General features: G+C 40.8%; 1 protein-coding gene across 2 annotated transcripts in view; it reads left to right on the forward strand.

Annotated features, from left to right (window-relative positions):
• scube1 (signal peptide, CUB domain, EGF-like 1) overlaps positions 1-21,143 on the forward strand; it is a 95,628-nt gene that overhangs the window by 14,859 nt on the left and 59,626 nt on the right. For both annotated transcript variants that reach the window (XM_076011211.1, XM_076011210.1), the window contains exons 3-4: positions 5,626-5,751; positions 16,257-16,391. In XM_076011211.1, the coding sequence (XP_075867326.1) occupies positions 5,626-5,751; positions 16,257-16,391 (261 nt within the window). The remainder of the gene's footprint in view (positions 1-5,625; positions 5,752-16,256; positions 16,392-21,143) is intronic.

Raw genomic sequence — 21,143 nt, forward strand, 5'->3', positions numbered from 1 at the left:
TTTTCTATACATTTCCAATATGTTTATTTCTTTTGCGCACGTACGCATTCGTCTAATCACACAAGTCAGTGTACGCAGCGTTAGCTTAGCTAGCCTGCGAATTTAGCTAACTTTTGGTTTTTTTTGCAAAAGGCTCACCAAACTAAACCAAACTAACATATTCTGTTTCTAAACTTCCTGTATAGTCGGATTACCACATTGGAACAAGTTTGCAGTTGTAATTTACACTTCTTCAGCTGTAATGGTGATAAGCAAATTGATATTGAGGCGTTGCTCCATTCAGGACAAAAGCGTCGTCCAAGTGTTTTGCAGTTAAGTCAGTTCAGTTAAGTCCCCTATAATACACCAATATCAGCAGTAATAAAATGAAAGAGCTTTGTGTCTTCACATGCAACAGGAAAACAATTTCGTATTCTCTGTCTTGTAGTTTATTCATCGCCCTTTTCTTCCTGGTCTAGTGTTCAGGATGATCTTCTTTTGTTTGTGTCTGTATGTGTGTGTGTTTTCCTTCAACCTCCCGCATCACTGCCACCACTTGTCCGTCCTTTTATGACCACATTGTACCTGAGTCACTTCCGGTGGGACAATGCAACCGTGTCACAAAGCTTGACTCGTCTCCAACTGGCTCCCCAAACACGACAATGAGTTCTCTGTAAACATAAATGTCACCGTAAATGAGTGACTGTCAAATGGCCTTTACAGTCACCACATCTGAATCCGGTCTCCTTTGGGTGTGAGGGAATGGCTGATTGGCATCATAGATGTGCCACTGACAAATCTGCAACAGCCATGTGGTGCCTGATGAAGACAACAGGCAACCATGACTAAGGGGAACGTAACTACTGATATCACTATGGGATTATGGCAACAGGAGATTTTGCCAGAATGTTATATTATCCCTTAAATGGTCCAGTGTGTAAAAGTGGTAAAAGCTTAACACACTGCCCACAAATACTTTAAAAAGGTGGATACTCACATTACAATAAAAGTCATTTGGTTTTCCTACTCTTAGAACGGTTGTTATGAATATATAAGATACACAGATCAAGGCTCTTGCTCCGAGTTAGCTGCCACCTTGCACCACCATATTTCTAAGGAAGCCTGGTGTGGACAATCCAGCTGCCTGACAGCGTGTTTGGCATTTCGGGTGAATGCTAGCATCCTAAAGCAACAAAGAAGAAGAAGGTGGTCCAGGTATCCAGGTTTGTGTGTGCAGGCCAATGTAGTTCACTGGCAAGCTCGGGAGAGGAAGGGTTGAGCGAATGAGCACTGCAATTTAACATCTGACCATTAGATGACATAATTATTTTACACACTGTCCCTTTAATACCACGCCATGAAGCCATTAGGGGTAGAAGGCAAGAAGGGGTCCGACCCTGTATTAGCAAGTTGTACCAAATAATGTTTTTGGTGAGTGTAAATTATTTTATCACAGGACGTGGGACTGTAGTGTGCCTCTTCAATCGCCCTGACCTGTGCGTTGGGTCAGTGAGCTGTTCATTGTAACGGATATTATTCAATGTAATCCTGACCTTGGAGAAGTAGCGAGATGAGAAGCAGCAGCATTTATAGTAAAAAAGTCAGTCAACATTTTTTTTTTCATTTCTTAATGTGCTCTCTGACAATTTGTGTCACGGTAGACGAGCGTTTGATCCGGTAGGAGCCACTTTAATTTTCTATCTCACCACTACGCCACAACGATGCCACCAATTCCACAGTTCCCCTATGGCTCTGTTCTTGCTGGTAATTTTAAGAGTCGGCTAATTGCAAACATGCGTCGCTGCAGCGGTGATCTTCAAAAACCCAGACTCTTATTTTTAGACTTGCCATCAGATTGTTTTGCTCACGATAATGTTTTAAACGGTGGCACATCAGTCGATCACAAAAAGATAAAAAATCCTGCCACCTTTTTTTCTCTCTCTCTCTTTCAATGCCAGCTGACCTGCTTTACAGACAGAGACAGAACGATAAAGTGGAATCTCACGGGAAGGAACGGATGGTGAAGGAGACGGCAGAAGTGGGCGGGGGGGGGGAGTGGCAGACAATTACTAGGCCATTGTCTGCCTGGCGTCTGCACCTCCGTCATCAGTCAGCCGCTCTTCCCACTGGCTAGCGACACACACACACACACACACACACACCCTCCTCGGTTCATATACACACTCACACAACTCGACCCAGCACAGATTCTTGTACCTCCTGTGTCTCGCAAGGACGAGCAGAGTGCACAGTTACACTGTTGCGGTACATGGACACGGTAGAGTGGTAGTTCAAGTGGAAAACAAAATAAAACAAAACAGAAACCATAAAAACACTGTGTCCACACCTAGATTGTATTTGGTGTGCGCATGAAATGAAACAGAGAATTGAGAAATTTTGTGAATATTGGTGGCTTTTTTTGCATGGAAGTAAGTTTCTTAATTTTGCAGGATTTTTTTGTTTTTTCTTGTCACCAACCTTTTTGAACCTGAGAGCTACTTCATGGGCACTGAGCCAGTTTGCTACACTCACTACAAATTTTCTCAGTTCGCCTTTAGTCATAGGTTATTATTAATGATGCTGATCTATGTGAAGACACTGATCACATTAATGAGTTCTCAATAATTACCAACAATGACTTAACAAGTTAGGATAAGGTTGGAGGAAGACCCAGGAGATGCTGGAGGGCCTACGTCTCTCTGCTGGCCTGGGAACGCTTTGGGGTCCCGCTGGATGAGCTGGAGGAGGTGACTGGATGTCTCTGCTGGAACTGCTGGCCCCTGACCTGACTCTGGATAATGCAGCAGAAGAAGAAGAAGAAGAAGAAGAAGAAGAAGAAGAAGAAGAAGAAGAAGAAGAAGAAGAAGAAGTTTGGATAAAACTGAATTTTAGACCCAGCTCAATGAGTTGTGCTATTTTTAGAACAGGCCTGCGGGGGGTAACTCATGTGGTCCTTGGGGGGGCTACTGTACCTGTTGCTGCGGGCACCATGTTGGTGACCACTGCACTATATGTTGCTATAATTAGAGTCCTTGAACCCTAATCTATAAAAAAAGAACTACACTGAATTTATCAAGATTTTGGTTTTGTTTATGCGCAGATGTGAAACGTCAAATTCAGTCGGTTCCAAACGTCCAGCTTTTTTCCAGATGTCTGACCCTAGATTTTGTGTCCAAACGGGACCCTAAATGTGTCCAGTTGGGACACATTTTAAATATCACTGCTGGCACAAATAACAAAGTGCACCCACTGGCTGAGTAAATACCGTCCCACCCCCATCCTCCTCCCAAACCCCAGTGCCCTGCTTCAAACTTGTTGTTGTGTGTTTACATGACCTCATCAAAGTGAAGACACTTAACGGCGTTTACTGAAAATGGCTTTGCCGTCATTTTAAAAGACGTGATAAAACATGTTTGGCAAAGCTTGTTATGTCTGTAGAGAGATTTTTGAGAAACAAGGACCATGTGTGGCTGCAATTTGGAATTTTGGAAATTGAAAAATGGCCTCGGCTCATTCTTTTTCTGTGTTATTGGTACAATCCTCATCATCACATCGTTAAAGTGCATTTCCCTCCTCAGCCTGCCACAGCAAATCACCGTTCTGGAGCCATGATCTCATTTTTTAATTTTTTTATTTATTTTTTTTAATAAGGGATTTTAAAATATATACATTTGTAGAGAAAATGTTGGGCATTTATTTAGCAGGGCACACAATTCAATCCAATCATTTCATCAGTCGCGACTTCATGATCAGGAAAAAAAGGGCAAGGGTCCTGAGACCCCACCATTTGAGAACCACTGCTTTAGCACAGCCAGCCACTTTAAGGATTGAGAGGCCAGCGAGAAAAGTACCTCGTTGTGATGACGAGATGTTAAGCTCTTACGTTTCAGCCAAATTACACAGGTTGTGTGCGTGTGAGTGTCAGCCTAAGCTGTCAGCTGGTCTGAAGGTGTCGGTGCTGCCGCCGTCAGATGTCACGGCTCAGGGTCAGCGAGTGGCCTGGACTCACTGAAGCAACCTTGTTACGCTAGCACCAACTAGCAATTCCCCCATTTGCAGTCTCTGTGTCATCTAAATGGTATGGTTCAGAATTTTGGATATCGGGACCTAGCAAAGTTTGCAGAGTTCGCTGGTGCAAACTCGCTTTATTTCGAACTTTATTTTAACAACGCAGACATTTACATTGATAATCTGGCCCTATAATATATTTACCATTGGTGTACTGCGGAGTGGGTAAGATTGTTTTTATTGGCAGGCTAGCAAAAACTGCCTCGTGCTAGCCTAGCAGGAACAGACTCCAACAGCTAAACTAGAAGGACTGCATCACATTTATTGAATTACTATTATCACACCAGCTGACACTTTGAAGTCAGGAAAAACATTTCCCCAGGGGGAAGTTATAAAAAGCTGCCGAGACTGTCTCTGTGTCAAATTTCCTGGTACTGCAAGCGGTCTCACCACTCTCTCCATCCTGCTGAATGCCATACGACTTCTAGCGTGCTGGTTGGAACCTGGACGGCGAGATGTGTTGAATACAGCATCTAGAACCTCTTTTGATACACTGGAGACATCTGCAATGACCTCTGCAATGTACTCTTAATAAAATCATCTTGCTAGCCACTTTACATTTCATAAAGGCGCAACAAAACACTTATGTAGATAACTGTCAATAATCCAACTGTTTCCTTTCCCACTCAATAAATGTTTTTATTTTATTTCTTTTTTTCTTTTTAATTAATATAGTTTTCCTTCTCTTCGCACTGTTTTGTTGCTGTAATTACGAGAAATTTCCGTTCTATTGTATTTGACAGTGGTCCTCAACTGGTGGAGTCACAGGATCCACATTTTCATGAAGTCGTGCCCCAAATTTATTCCACTAAAATAAAAAGGCTCGCCCACTTTCTATCATGTCTAGTGAATAAATTATTGAAACTATTGAATTGAATTGTGTGCCCTGCAAAATAACTGCAAAATATTTTCTCTTTGACTATATAAATAAATATATATAAATATATGTATGTATATTTATATATACATATACACACACACACACACATATATGTATATATATATATACATATATATATATATATATATATATATATATATGTATATATATATATATATATATATATATATATACATATATATATATATATATATATATATATATATATATTTATATATATTTATATATAAATATATATATATATATATATATATATATGTATATATATATATATATATATATATATATATATATATATATATATATATATCATATCCTAAAACAAAGTTTAGGGCGTACAAGCATAACTCCACAACACCTGTTTTCTCTTTGACTTCAGCCCGTTTCCTCTCTGATTCATCAGGTTTGCCAATCAATACCTTTGCCCCACTGTTCAGCTCAATGAAATATAAGGTCGCCGGCAGTGCAAACTTACTTAGAGACTGCAGGTTGCAGAGTTTTTCCTTGACACAAACGCATGCGCTCTCTCTTCTTTTTCGTTTTCATTTTATTTCTTTATTCAATTTAGTTCTCTCTTTGCCCTCTTTGTAATTATTCTCTTTGCACTGTGCATGTGCAAATTTTGACAATGTGTAATGAATAAAGGCATTGTTTTTGTTATTCTTATTCTTATTCAGACATGGACGAGTGTGAGAACGACTACAACGGCGGCTGTGTACATGACTGCATCAACATACCTGGCAACTACAGGTGCACCTGCTACGATGGATTCATGCTGGCACACGATGGCCACAACTGTTTGGGTAAGACAGCTGGGGCTTTTTAAATCATTCTCCTCTGCTTATTACTTCGTATTCCAGGCATATGCGGATGGAATCTGTGGTTTTAACGCTCACAGTCACAGCCAGGGAACATTGGGAACATTGTCGAGGACTGGTCTACTCGGACTGCAAACTGGCAGATATCCAAATCACGCCTCATTTAGGGACATTCTAACTTGTCTTTACACATCCATGGTAAAATTCACCGTTCATCATTCAATCAGCGTGGGGAAAAAAAATGTTTGGATGCATTTGTGATGCGCCGTGTTGCGCAAAGAATCAGTTTTCAATTTACCCACAATCCTGCACCTGCATCCAGCTCCAAACTGGATGTTTCGGCATGATGACAAGAGTACAAGAGTGCAAGAACGGAACTTTTTCTTTTCTTATTACCTGTCTTATAGCAGTAAAGTTTGTTGGTGTACCTCTGCAGCTAAACCTTTTCAAACACCCCCTTAAAAAAAACCCTCAAATACTTAATGACATTTATTATTATTATTATTATTATTATTATTATTATTATTATTATTATTATTATTATTATTATTATTATTAATAATAATAACAGAGAGCAAATCAATCAATCAATCAATCAATCAATGATCATGAAAAAAATTACTTGAAAAAAAACCAAAGGAACAAAAGAAATTGTGAAATTATTCAAACATTGAAAGAATTGACACCATTCAATACGAGGAAAAGCTCAGCAGCTGCGTCTGCAAAGCAAGTAAACAATGTAAATTGGTTCAGTCTGGCGGCGGCACCGAGTACCGGCCGTGCAGCTATTTACATGCCTCGGAACAAAACAAGCAAACTCGAAAAAAAAACAAAAAAAACTCTTTGGGTGGCTGAAGAACTGATACTGATCCAAACTGTAGGGGAGAAGGAGGGACAGAGCAGCAGAGATTCTGCTGTTTTCATGCACATTTTTCTGCTTGACCCCACTGTGAAACTACTTTAAAACCCTTGCACTGAGGCTCTTTTCTTTTTTCCTTCCAAATCTTTCCCTCTAAAGTGATGACGACACATGTTGTGACACATATATGTTCTTCATTGATAAACTGGTTTCTCAGAGATGACAGCCTGCACACTTTTTTTTTCTTCCATTTTTCTACCCTTTTCATTGTGCACCAGTCAACAGATTTAGGGGACAGATTTTGGCGAAAGCATGTCATTATTTGAAAATTGTTCTATATTTTATTTGCATTCAATCTCGTGCGCATTTTTGAAATAACACGTGCACAAAGAGAATTCTATGATTTCCACAAATAAATGAATGAAGGTAGAAGGGGTTAACTTAGGGCAACTGGACTTATTCTTGTGATCTTGAAGATGTTTCGCCTCTCATCCGAAAGGCTTCTTCAGTTGTGAAAGGGGTTGGAGAGTCCCAGGTATTTAACCACCAGGAGGTGTGGGCGGGGCTAAGGTTGGTTGTACCTATTATGAGCAAGGTGTTGATTTTCTTTTTTTTTTTTAAAGGTGTTGATTATCAAAAAGGTGTTGATTCTGCCAATAGAGGGAACCTCATGAGAGTTAATTAAAATGTAATACTAATCACAATATATTTTTCTAACTTAATCATGATTAATTGCAATTAATTACAGAAAATAATGCAATTAATTAGCTATTTTCTAATAATCTACAGTCCTAATTGTCAGATATCTTTTCAATTAAATAACAGAAAATATTCTCTGGCCATACTGCTCACTGTTACACATGAGAAATCTAATTTCATGAACTTTAAAATCATTTTCAGTGATTAATCTAGTGACTGAGCTTTGTTGCTTTGTGTGTATGAGTGTAAGATGCGTGTTTACGTCATAAATGTGCCTGTTTTACATTTGCGGACCCGTTTGCGTACACTTCTGTGTCCCTCTGTCATCATCTGGAGGGTTTCCTGCTGTTTTTGGCTTGCGCCTCTGCACCTCTGGGAGTGATCTCAAGGGGTTTAAGAGTTCCCCAACAGATAGCTGGCTGGGCTTTGTTACTGACAGATCCCACCTTTTTTTTTTTTTTTTTTTTTTTTAGCCCCCCTGGTGCTGCCTTATTGACTTTGCGTCAGCCAGGCTAATGTTTTTCCTCCAACCCCTATCTTGAGTTCCACGTAGCTCTGCATGTTGTGATCGAGCACATTCACCCTGTCAGTCAGCCACCGGTGACTGACAATCGTTAAATACCGTCAGACGTGAACAGAAAAAGGGATTTTGGATGCCAGTGTATCCTCGGCGGGATATGTTTTGGCATTAGCCGGTGTTTTATCTCATTCTACAAGCCTCAGGCAGAGGTTAAGGGAGAGATGTACCAAGAGTGGCTGCCAGCAGTATGGAGAAGCTACTGAGTTGTGGGTCCAACGCAAAGGAGTGACAGAACACAGACTAAGACGCTCTGCCATACACGGATTCACATTTTCCGCCAATACACAAACGTGCCCAAAAATGTTAAGTCTGCACTGTTTAAAAGGTCTGGTGAGCGCAGCTTTCCAACTTGTCATCACTTCGTCCTCCTATGACTAATGTTTGGCTTTGCTAATAGAGTAATGTTTCACAGAAGTTAAAATGTTATTACTCATAATTACTGATGACAACAACAAATCAGCGCACCAGCATTGCATTACCAAACCCTGAAAATTGTTGGGAGCCGTCATCGTACCGATCCCTTTTGGCACAACCGCATCAAATCTGTTTCAATTCCCCAAAAAAAAGGTATTTTATTTGGCCTCAAGGATGATTAAAAGATCATTGAGTGCTGAAATTTGTCTTCATAAGTTCATATCATGCAGCCTTTCAGAGGTGAAGTTGATTTAAAGACCATGTAGCCCGTTAAAATCCATAAAAAGCCTCAGCAGAGTTTTCCTAGTGGTCCATTATATGTTTTTTTCTGCTCAGATACAACAAAACTCAGGATTAGTTTTTGGGACTGACTCTTGGGCCACACTTTGGAATGAACAAAGACATTACTGCTTTTATTAGCTTGTCTTAGCAGACCAGCTACACCATGCATTAGATGTACTGCATTGTTTTTCTTGGCTTTTTGCGTTTTGAGTTGATTTTGCTGTGGACACTCAATGAATGAACAACTAAAGCCAGTGACTTAAGTCTTAATATCTATGAGAAAAGTCACCCATCAGCACTATTTGATGTTATGAAGACTTGAATCAACTTATTCGCAGATATGCAGTAATCAAAGTTGGTATGTTATGCCCTTGTGGTGCTATTTCATCTGGGGTATAGTGTCACATCTCCACCTCTTTCTTTCCGTACACGTGCTCTGCCCAGCTGAGCTCTAGCAGTCGGCTGGTCTGTCTGTGTATTTATGTACAATGTAGATAGTTTTAAAATGCTGATTAACTCGTTAATCTAAATGGAAACCGGCGAAATTTGGTCTTCTTAAAATCAGAGACAAAGATTATTCCATGATCCTCCAATGTCTCCTGCCGTGCCATGCCATACCATACCAATGGTAGAATGAGTGCTGTGGATGCTCAAGGTCTGCCCCTTTGGCTTTGACCCAGAAGTAGAATGAGGCGGTGTCTTGCCGATCTCCTGGGCGTCTTTTAGGAACTAGCAGCACACCATGCTCTAGCAGCTCCAGAAGCCTAATATTCTGAACTTCATTGACTGTAAAATGACAAGGAATGGCAATTTATTTAAAATATGTTGTCTGTCTGTCTGTCTGTCTGTCTGTCTTGTTAAAACCAGAAATCTCGTAATTTTCATTCTTTAATTTGTCAACTTCAAGCAAGGACAGTTCTACGATCTGATCCTTCAAGGTCCAGTCTGTAATATTGGGCTTGATGTATGATTTTTATATTGGTTAAAGCTTAATATGCAGCCCACAAATATATTAATTAAAGTGTATTATCGCAGTACAATAAAAGTAATATGGTTGTCCAACCCTTAGAACGGTTCTTCAATCCAGCTGACTGACAGCGTGTTTCATGTTTCGAGTGAACGCTGACGTCCTCAAATAAACCAACGAAGAAGTAGTTTACTGTCAAACTCAGGAGAGGGAGGGTGAGCGAAATAGTGCCGCAATCTAAAATGTAACCACTTGATGTCGGTGTTTCTTCCTCAGAATCTCCAAATATTACACACTTTAACCTTTAATCCCAGATTTGCAAGTATTTGATTTAACTGTGAGTATCAACGCGCTGAATCAAGACCATAAAACTCTCACACGCTGCAACAAAACTGCTGATTCTCCTTATCGTTCTATCCTGTCTAAGACACCCGCTGGCTGGCGTGTCCAGAGTTCTATCAAAACCAAGGATTTCTTTGGCCAAGTGCAGCTCTAGTTTCCGCCCGGATGCCTGTAAACGGCTGCTGCAATGTCTGCAACCGGCTGTTTAACTCCTGCATCGTTCCGTTTGGTGTGGTGAATTGAAGGAATGAGGCCGACAGTGTTTCACTGTCACTGCCACTTTTCAAACAGCTTATTTATATTTTCAATGTTATGTAAATGTGTTAAAGAAATGAAATATAGATGAAAATGGTTGATTTTTCTTCCTTTCCTTTCTTAATCTTTTTTCTTAATAATTCATATCGTTTTTCTTCTCTATTGCAATGCATGTTGCTCTAATTATGTCAATTTCCCCAATGTGAGATAAATAAAGGCATTCTGATTCTAACAACGACGACTGTCATCGCCTGCTCTTTCGACAGACCGATGAATGGAAACCAGGCAGCGTTACATAAAACTGAAAGACTTCAGTTTATGGGATGTCAACTGGTGCAAGCGTCCTTAATGAACTGCTGCTAATTAAAAGCGGCTACTTAGTTCAAACAAGGCAGTAAAGCATGAAATCAGATCTGTGTAATCACAGTGCAAGTAGAGTCTGTTCCATTTGTTTCAGATAAGCTTTAACATGTGCAAAAAAAGGCAAATAGTGTAAGCTAATGGTTTTGTTTTAATTTTTTTAAATAGTTTTTATAGTTTTGTAGTTTACCTTCCTCTTTAATAAGTTCTTTCCGCTCATAGCATCCGTTCTCTCCTCCTTCTTTCTCCTCTCTCATCCTCAGTTGCACTCTGTCTGCTGACCTCTGCTCCAGCTTTTATCCAATAAAACGTAATGACCGTCTGGTGTCCACTTTCACTTTCTCCTCCATCACTTTCCAAGTCATCTTTTTCTGTGCGCAGATTACTGGATGTTTCATGTTTAGCCGATCCATCAGACCAACTCCGTTAAGACTGACGAGCCCATTTGTTTATCTCAATCAAATCAAAACTGTCTATGCAATTAAAACCACAGCTCGCTGAAAGACAATCTTGAGGTTCATATTGTCTGGTTTGGGTTTCAGTCATGTTCCTTGTCCAGACTCTGCCTGCACTTATAAAGGAAATGGGTTGCAATTACCTCAACTCTTAGTTAATAATTAAACAGAATAGTGGGACTGCTTGCGCGTTATCACTTTTGTGCTGTGAGTGTAAACTAGTTTATGAATTGTAAAGCTTTAATTAGGTATATTCAAGGTCATTTGTGGGTTTTTAAGGCTGTTGCAGCGCTGGTTTGTGCCTTTCGAGGGGATGCATCACTTCTGCTGACCTGAGCACAATGACAGACCTCATTTTGCTTGAAAATGCCGCCCACACCTTTGCACTGCCTTCACCTACAAAATTTGCAGAATCTGGACTAATCACTAAAGAGAACGTTCACATGTTGACCATGTTACTGAAACCAACGCAAATGGGCCTGACAGGGTAGGGCAGCCTCCTGCCAGACCTATAAGACCATAAACATTACACATTCAATTTCTAGCTTCGCACTCATCACTTATCTGCGAGTCTTTTAACATACATTTAGTAAAAGAAGAAAAAAAAAGTCCGGCTCTGTTCTCTCGTCCTGTTGGAGCCAAAATATTGATTTTCTGATTTCTGATTTACTGTTGTTGTTGTTTCATGTATAATTCTTTGATTGATTGTATTTCGTTGTCAACGGTTTGTACTGAGGGGCACCGTAGGCAGGCAGGTGACTGCAGCACCTGCACTATATTAGTGTGGTTAAAGGGGCCGGCGGTTCTCTTTAACCATGCAGCCATACAGTTTTAGACCGCTGTCAGGCCTTTGATGGATTTCGGGATTTTTGCATTATTTTTGGCGATGTGATGGAAGCAGCCCCTGCCGCGTTGTTCACTGTCGCCGTAAGACTGTTTTGTTTTTGTTTTTTTTTACGTTGGAAACAAACAAACAGAGTATTGGATTGCCGCATCCCCCACAGTTTTTTTTGTTTGATATTTTATTGGAGAAATGTCACGCTTACACCTCCTATCTACATCATGATAAGGAACTACAGCATCATATGCATCCTTATTGCCAAATCTATGTTTCAACTGTACAATGCCTCTTTTTTTAAAAAAATAACATAAAATAAATAAGCTAGATTGACCTCCGGACCTAAGCTTCTGCCTTGCTTCCACCATTCCCCTCTGCATCATGCCAACCAACTCTATACTGTATTTTCCAGTCATATGAGGACACTGGCTCGTGCACTTTGAAGCTGCATTGGTTCAGCCATAACTTATCTTGAAACTTGAATTATTGCCAGAAGCCCAAAGGATACTTTTGCAGTTATTGCACACTTTGGAGGTAAATAGTGGCCAGTGATGCATGGTTGAGATATAAACACAATTTAGAGAGTGCTGCTTTCAAAGCACATTTAAAAACAACAGCTCCAACATTTATGTTGCCCATCAACAAGGACATTAAAGCTGCTGGTATGTGTCACTCACATTTGTGTCATTCAGCAGGAAATTTACTTTCTACTTTTTCATCTTTGTTTCATTTGTATTCACACAATTTCTTCTGTAGGAAGCTTTTGATCCAGAATTGTCGTCTGTCAACACTGTTGCTTATATCGGCAGCAAGGAGATTAAGCAATGGGGAAATTAGCATCACATGTCTTTCGTGCCTTCTAAAAAAATGTTTTGTTTTCTGACTCACGAATTATAGCTGGGAAGACACTTCTGCATTGAGCTTTTAGATTATGGTCCCTGCATAGGCTGCAAAACCGGAACTAGACATTTAATATCATATGCACAGGTTTTAAAAAACAAAACAAAAAAACGACATAGCAAAAGAGCTTTCAAGAAATGTGAGTGCCGCGGAAAATCGCCCCGTTTAAAAACATTTTGCCCACTTGTTTGTGACTCCCTGAAAGTTCACACTTTGAAAGATTATTCAAGACAGCCCCTGTGGCTTTCAATTGCTTCAAAGCATGGCATTCAGAATCGCCAGCGCTTTGTGGTGTCTTGAATACGCTCCGGTTGGCAAACTGCTCTTTGAGAAATTGGCGAGTGTTGAAAATAAAATAAAATAAAAAAAAGGCCTCCCTTTTGTTTGCGCACAGGAAATCACTCCATCATCTCCCAGACGCACTGTGTCAACAAGTTAGGGCACTAATTGATTTAAGATTGCTTAATTGTGCTCCTGATTAAAGAGGCTCCCTGTTCTGTTCCTTCCTTCCTTTTGATTCCCACTATTTATTTGGTTTTGGCATGGGCACAGCTGGACTCAATGTGAAGGTCTGGAATGCTCGTGTTGAGTTTATTTTCCTTCAGATGCATCCCTTTTATTCCGTGGCCAGATCTAAGGACGTGGCTGTGCAGCGGGGAAGCAGTGACCGCAGACTGTCGCACCGAGGTCTGACATGTTAACAGAGAGCCGGAAGGAGACGTGAGGGGGTGGAGGAGGAAACAGGGTTTTGGGATCGTAACTTTGAGCTACAAAGTAGCTAGTCAAGTTGCATTTGACTATGTTCAGTTCTTAAAACTCTGAACTATGTGTGATAGTAAGGCTTTTTATTTTTCTTAGCTGAAACCTCAATAGCGCCCAAATCAGTAGGGATGCACTGATGCCACTTTTTTACAGAACCAGTAGAGTATGAGTACTTCCGTTTCAGTAATCACTGATACCGAGTACTTGATAAGGCCATTACTTTGATACACAAGTGTTCTGTTATTTGAGCAACATTCCTCAGCATGTCTTTCTACAACATGGGGTGACTTTCAGAAGTTTTCACGTATATGAAACTTCTGAATATATATATATATGTATATATACATATATATATATATATATATATATATATATATACATATATATATATATATATATATATACGTATATATATATATATATATGTATATATATATATATATATATATATATATATATATATATATGCACACATACACACAACTGGTATTGGTGTTGTGGTATCGGCACATATGTTACAAGTACAAGTACAGTACCCCAACCCGGTATCGGTACCGGTACCTGATACTGGTATCAGTTTCGGGGCATCCTATTCCCTACAGATCTGCATAGGAAACTTTCTTAGACAACGGGAACTGTAGGTGCGTTTCCACCCAAAATACATGAGCTTTTAGTACTAGCTACTAGTAGTACCATAGAGTAAAAGGTTCCATTGTTGCCTCTATGTCAATCTTTGGGATGTATTTGAGACTTTAGATGCACACAGGTCTCTGGCGTTTATTCCACTCTATATAATTCATTTTAAATAATAATTCATTTTAAATAATATGAGCCTGAATTTGATGGATACATTTCACATTAATGTATACAGATGCTATTGGACAACAGTTTTATCTTCTGGTCTGCCACCTTATCATCCTGATCAGTGATTTAAACTGAAAACAGCGGAATAACAGCCTCATTTGAGACACCTGTATTTTCATCAATACAAAAAATAGGCATTACAATAACAAATGCACTAATAGTTGACGAATGCACCAGTGTCATGTTAGCGCTGTACAAATAAAAGTTGATTGATTGATTGAAGTTGATAATCATGAGGCGCGATTGACTTTGCAGAACTTCTGGAAATGTTCTGTCGTATCAGTGAATAGTGTCAACATGTGACTAATGTTAGCAAATAAAGTATCCAAAAGTGTGCATTGTGAGTTTTTAATACAGCAAACAAGCCTTGAACCTCATCGTCCCCCCCCACACACACACACACTTTGTCCCTTCTCTCTCTTTCCATTTCAAGGCACAAAGCAGTCAATGAAAACTTTGAGCGGCTCCCAGTTCCTGACATTATTCTGACAGTTGAATGTAAAACAAACCAAGCCCTCCAATGCTCACATGATTTGGCAGTCATAGAACAGCAAAAAAACAGTTGGCAATTTAAATCTCTCCATGTGTTCCAACCTGTCGTCAACCACTTACCTTTTTCCATGTACTTTTTTGTGGCTCCTACATTTACAATTTCTGCCTCCTGCTCCTTGTCATAACTTGCCCTCTGTTGTACCACGTGCACAAGCTAGTTTGCGTCTAAACAACAAGTTTATGAACGTTTACACAAACCGACCTCAAACGAAAGAAAAAGTCTCCTGTTGGAACTTGCAAAACGGCCCTCTGGAACAGCTTAAACAAAACACTGGCAGGGACCAGTGGAAGTTCAAGGTGGCTTCATCATCAGTCATATTAAAAATATCCGATAAACCGTGACAGTGGCATGAGAATGCTTTAGAAGAGCAAGGAGGAAAAAAAGCAGGGTTCAGTCCGGACTTAGAGACTTTGCCATTAGGCTTAGTTATTATTATGCTCACCTCACGGATGTAAATTGGTACATCTTTTTCAAATGTTGTCAAACGTCACTGCCCTCAAGCTCCCATGGAGGTTTTACGCTGGGATGTTTTTTTGTTTTTTTTTAACAATACATCCACTAGAGGGCCACACACAAAACTCTACTGCCTTTAGACTTCCACCCACTTCTCGTACATTCTCCTGACTATTCTTCTAGAGTCCTCTAGATCAGCGGTCTTTGCGCTACGGGTCGGTGTAATGTAAGACAATATTTTCAGGGACCGGCATGAAAACTGTGGTATTTTCTGAGTACAAACATGAATCCACTGTGTACTTGCGTGCAACTTTATTAGCAGCGTCCTCTTAACGTCACGAACAACATGAGTAACATGCGCCTTTTTTTTCTTCAAAATACTTTTTCTTGAAAGTCGTATACTCATCTTCTGTTTCCTCACTGGGCCTCTTTTCCCCTTCCAAAAATCTTTTTTTTTCTCATTTTGCTAGCTAACTATGTCATCGGTTTCATTTTAGTGGTACGGTACCACTAGTACCGTATCACGTTCACGAGACCAAAACAAGCTCCTTAATGTGCATCAAGAGTTGAGCCATAGATGGATCTAACAGAGATAATCCAGTAATTTTTTATTAAAATAAAACATTGTACAGACTAATGTAAGGTATTTATTCATTCATTCGTCATGGTCTCCCTTTCTACTGCTACACTGACGACGTCCAACTATACATTTCAGCTTAATCTCTCACCCATCAAACTCACTCCACCCTATCAAACTGTCTTACTGAAATGGACGGTACTGGTCCGTAGCGGTACTGGTCCGCGGCCCGGGGGTTGGGCGCCCCTGCTTTAGATGTAAATATAATATTTGTACGAATTCCAGCGTACTCTACTGACTGAAGCCTCTCTGTGTCTCCATCTGTGACAGATGTGGACGAGTGTGTGGACAACAACGGTGGGTGCCAACAAGTGTGCGTCAACACCATGGGGAGCTACGAGTGTCTGTGCACCAACGGCTTCTTTCTCAGCGACAACCAGCACACCTGCATCCACCGCTCCGACGGTAAGACTGGCACAGGTTTCATTGGGCACGTGGTTTTATTTCACCCTCTCACAATAGATGAATGCTGCCAAGCAAAACTTTGGATGAGAAGATCTTTAACCAAGCTAGCACTCCAAGCTAGACCTCAAGTTTTTTTTTTTTCTTTTTTTTTGTGCTTTAAACATTTGAGGAAGCAAAGTAAAATAATCATTAGAGCTGAAACGATTTATCGACTCGAATCGGTGAAAAATATTTTGATTCCAATTTGTTTCCTTAATTTTGCTACCGCTGACTGTTGTATGTTTCACATGAACGCAAGACGCCAGTATGCAAGCATGTTGTTTGTCATGATTTTCGCCTCGTCCAATAATCATCTCATCTAACTGGAATAATCAATATATTCATCAATCACAAAAAAAAAAATCCTACAGCACCAAGTTTTATTTTGGCGAAATTGAACAGTTTTTGAGCAGTTGTTGTTATGTCGCCATCAGAATTTCTTGAATGCTGCTTCCACTGATCTAAAGGCCTTATCTGGCCTGATTGTCACTGATCACAGCAGACTTGGTGGGTTGTCAGAAATTGCCTTTACCTGGAAGGTGGGAGTAGCGAAGGCTCCAAATCCCTGAGGTTGCACACCATCATTATTCCTTCTTCCTTTATTCCTTCTTTGTTTTTCTTTCATTAATATTGTGTTGTGGCCACTGCAGAGTTGTCCAGTTTTCTTGTTTATTTGCCTTGGCACCCAGTGCATAAAAATCTATTTATAGTGTTGAGATTTGAAGGATGGTCAAATCTCTTGTTCCTAACTGAAACAGAAAGAGACTCTCACAGCCTTCAAATTGCTATTTACGATAAAGCCAGCAAGTTAGTTACATCCCAATAATCACTTACAGTTGACTAGTTTGGATTGTGAACTGACGATACAGTATGTGTAATACCAACTCCTTATTGAACATGTCTTCTGAAGGCTTATTTAGCCCCCGTGAACAGATCACAAGGTCGGGAAGTACATTAACAGAATGGTTGTCTTGACCAACACTCAGCTGAGATGTGACTTCTGATATTCATCAGAAAAATCCTTTCACGTTGCAGGAGTCACTTCTGACTTTCTGAGAATCTGAAGGTCTCCTGCCTTGCTTTCCTGATCTGTAACACTCACCGCATTTACCCAATGCGCTCAGATAAAGGCTGCGAGGGTTTTGCCGAGTGGGAAGGGGTCACTTTCCCTGCCCTTGCGTTCCCATTTTCACACACACATATTCTCTAAGCACAATGTTCAGTGTCAAACAGCTGTGAATAGGGACATTGTTGCAGCCAAGTTCAAAGACACACAAGAGGGACAGTTATCATGTATTTCGTACAATGTAAGAGTCTGAAAGGAATGAAAGGGGAGGAGGAGAAATAAGGGGGTGGCAACAAAGTGAGCTACGCTTTTCATGTTCCCTGCCTGCATGGTGGTGTTTTGCCGTACTAGAGCCTCGTGTGAGGATTCTCTTTGGAGTCTTTCAGAAAAATGATGTAAAACAGTTGCAGAAATAGACGCATGTTTGCTCAGAATAAACTCCACAAACCAGCAGGGGAATGTATCACCCTTTCTTTGCTCATCCATCCAAACTATTTCCGAAAGGTTTGCCACTGCTCACAGTGTCCAGGGGGAAGCAAAGTCAGGAGGGGAAAAAAAAATGTTTTCTTCTTTGTTTTACATTTTTCTTTGGCTACATTTTACTATCAAAGGTTGGACAAATGCAAAAAATAACTACTGATAATTACAGCTCAAAAATTATGCATATATTTTTTTCAGACAATGATTCTAAACTATCGTTCTAAAGAACGTAAAACCATCCATCCATCCTGTCATAGGGTGAAGGCAGGGTGACACCCTGGACAAGTCGCCAGTTCATCGCAGGGCCACATAGAGACAAACAGCCAGTCACACTCACACACACTCCTGTGGACAATTTAGAGTTTCCAATTCACCTCTCATGCATGTTGTTGGACTGTGGGAGTAAGCTGGAGAACCCAGATGGGAACCCACGCAGACACGGGGGAGAACATGCAAACTCCACACAGAGAGGTCCCAGGCCCGGAATCGGGCGCCAATGTAAAACCAAATAGAATTCATTTTGTGCTAATTTTTCCAAGTTTTTCTTAATCAATGCAGTTACAGAGTCCGCCAGTCCAGCTTCTGCTTTTTCCAGAGGGTCTAATCACAATAAACAAGCAGTTTACTATATTTCGGTCATCCTTCTTTGGCGGGTTGTCCTTTAACCACCAGCACCACTCGGCCCTCCCAGCCCCTCTGTGCCGAGCTCCTCAATCAGGCACTTGTCTGCACTGTCTCCACTGCACAGGAATAGCAGCAGCAGCATCACAGTGTCCCACAGGAATCTTTCTTTCACTCAACCCCCTTCTCTCCTCCCAAAGGCCTCATGGCTCTCCCCTCTTTTCGTCATCTCTTTTCACTCAGAGTGTGATGCACTTTCACTTGTTTTTCCCAGCCCAGCCCCTTTCAAAGGTCCTGCCATAAACCAGCGCCTCATGTTTGGTACATGAATCGGGCAGTTTGTGATTATAATTGTTAATATGCAAGGCTTCCTCGTGCACGTTAACTTTGGAGGCAGCAGCTTTGACCAGTCCGCTTTGTTTCGCTTGTTCTGTGCAAAAAAAGCAATGTGCTCCTTTGCTGATTGCTTTAAAAATTCAAATGAAGGGAGAAAGGTGATCATCGGAGATGAAGAGTTTCAATAAGACCCCCCTGCATTCCTGCTGCGGAGGTTTTTACCACAGCTGGTGGCCAAAACCACCACTGGCCACAGATGTTTTGGACCGAAAGCCGGCTGATCCTTTGCAAACAACTCAAGTCAACGTCACAGAATGCTTCCTCTTGTGTTAACTATGTGGAGCCACACAACCTCTGGGTTTGTTTTGATGCTGCGTTTAAACTTTTACAAAGTTCACCATTGTGCTGCGTGCATGGCACGTTGCGACACAGTGTGGTAGTGCAATGCTCTACGTACAATACTGGCTGTAGTCAGTGCTGCCTTTTCACTCTGGGCAACTGAAAATGTGTAACTGGGTTGTTGGACAACTCAAAACCTCTCCTAACTTCGACCCAACAGGTAGTCGTAACTGAGTCAGTGGAGGAAGCTTAAGGAAATTTTACAAATAAAACAATAAATACATAGTAATTACAAATAGTTTAGATTGTTATATTATAATCATTCAAGTAATATTTTCCTTTAAATGTTTGCTCTTTAAAACTAATTTCACAATACAAATATTTTGTTACCCCTTTGGTCTGTCAATCGAGAAGCTGCTTTTTCCTTTGTCCTTCATTTGCACCTCCGACTCCCGACGCCTCAGGATGACCAATCCAAGTTTAGGCCAGAAAAAACAAAAGCAACAGTAAATATTTGCCACTCGTGAGTGTTCCCACATAGTAGTGCTTCCAGCAAATGTTCCCGGCCTGTAATGATGTAATGGGGCTGTTTGCACTCATGATTGGCCCAAAGGTGACATGCATCCCAGACAGTGGAGTTAAGTTTAAGTGATGTTGATTTGATTTGCATTCTTATCTCTTGAATAAAGCGCCTGGCTTGTCAGGGAACATCTCAGGTTACTTGTTGTAGCAATCATTTTAGTGTTGTTGAGCACCTCCTTGTCACAGTTGTTTATGATTTGCAGCGGCTGATTAGCTGCCGTGTGGTGTAAGATATAAAATTCAGGCCTGAGAGCCGAGCAGGTTCGTCTCGATGTCAGATTTATTAATTGTTCATTTTGGATGGAGTTTGGTCTCACACTGCAACAGAATGAAAACAATCTGCTTGTAAATTCTTTTTAGTTCTCCACCGAAATTCCTGGCAAAGTTGAAGTTGGCAGTGAGTTGGGAATTTTAAACACCATTTCTTGCGAATGACATGACTGGCGCTCCAAAACTATGTTTGGTCACAAGAGTCATGTGAACTGTGGAACACTGTGACGGGGCGATACTTAATAGTGGACCGCGAGCAAGAAAAACAATTCATTTGTCTCATCAGCTGGAAAAAGCATTATAATTGAATCAATCCTAGTTCCAATTTCCTATCCTGGTTCTTGTCCGTACTAATTCAAATATTTTTGTTAATGGTGAAAACATCTCAAAGTGCCAGAGAAACCGGAGAAACTCTGAGATCCATCTCTTCTCTGATACATTTTGCGAGTGCTTATTTCTGGACTGCAACGTTCAGCCTGGAGCAGATGCTGTCAGGTGGTACCCAACCTTCTTCGACTGCTTCAAACCTTCGCCACGACACTCGGCCAGTTGGTGCCCCGGTCATGGTGGCCTATTTGCTCCTGACTTCCAGCTCTGCTCCTCCCTCGTAGCCAACAAGAGGCCTTTTCAGCCTTGTCACCTAATCTTGGCGCCGCTTACTTACATGCTCTTCGCGTCTATGCCCAGTGCCGATAGCAACCTCCACACAGATTTGGCAGGCAAGCCTCCACATCCTGCCTCGACAGGGAATGGCTGCGCTTTCCAACCGTTCTCTGCAATTTCTTGATCAAAGCTGACATTTAAAAATGTTCCTCTTCTTGGCCTTTTTTACACTCTCCTCAGAGGGGGCAACGTGTCCTATTTGGACACGAAGGTCATAGTTTGGGTTCTGTCTTCGGCCTCACGCAAACAAATGAAAGTGCAGTCTAATACCGGGAGCACAAAGGGTATAAATTGTGGTATCGTTCCACTCTCCACACCTCTGTCATGTGAACTTGCGCTTTGGCGACTCCCATCTT

The sequence above is a fragment of the Nelusetta ayraudi genome, unplaced genomic scaffold (assembly GCF_046127955.1).
Source record: "Nelusetta ayraudi isolate G7.1 ecotype Tasmania unplaced genomic scaffold, CSIRO-AGI_Nayr_v1 ptg000135l, whole genome shotgun sequence".
NCBI lineage: Eukaryota > Metazoa > Chordata > Actinopteri > Tetraodontiformes > Monacanthidae > Nelusetta > Nelusetta ayraudi.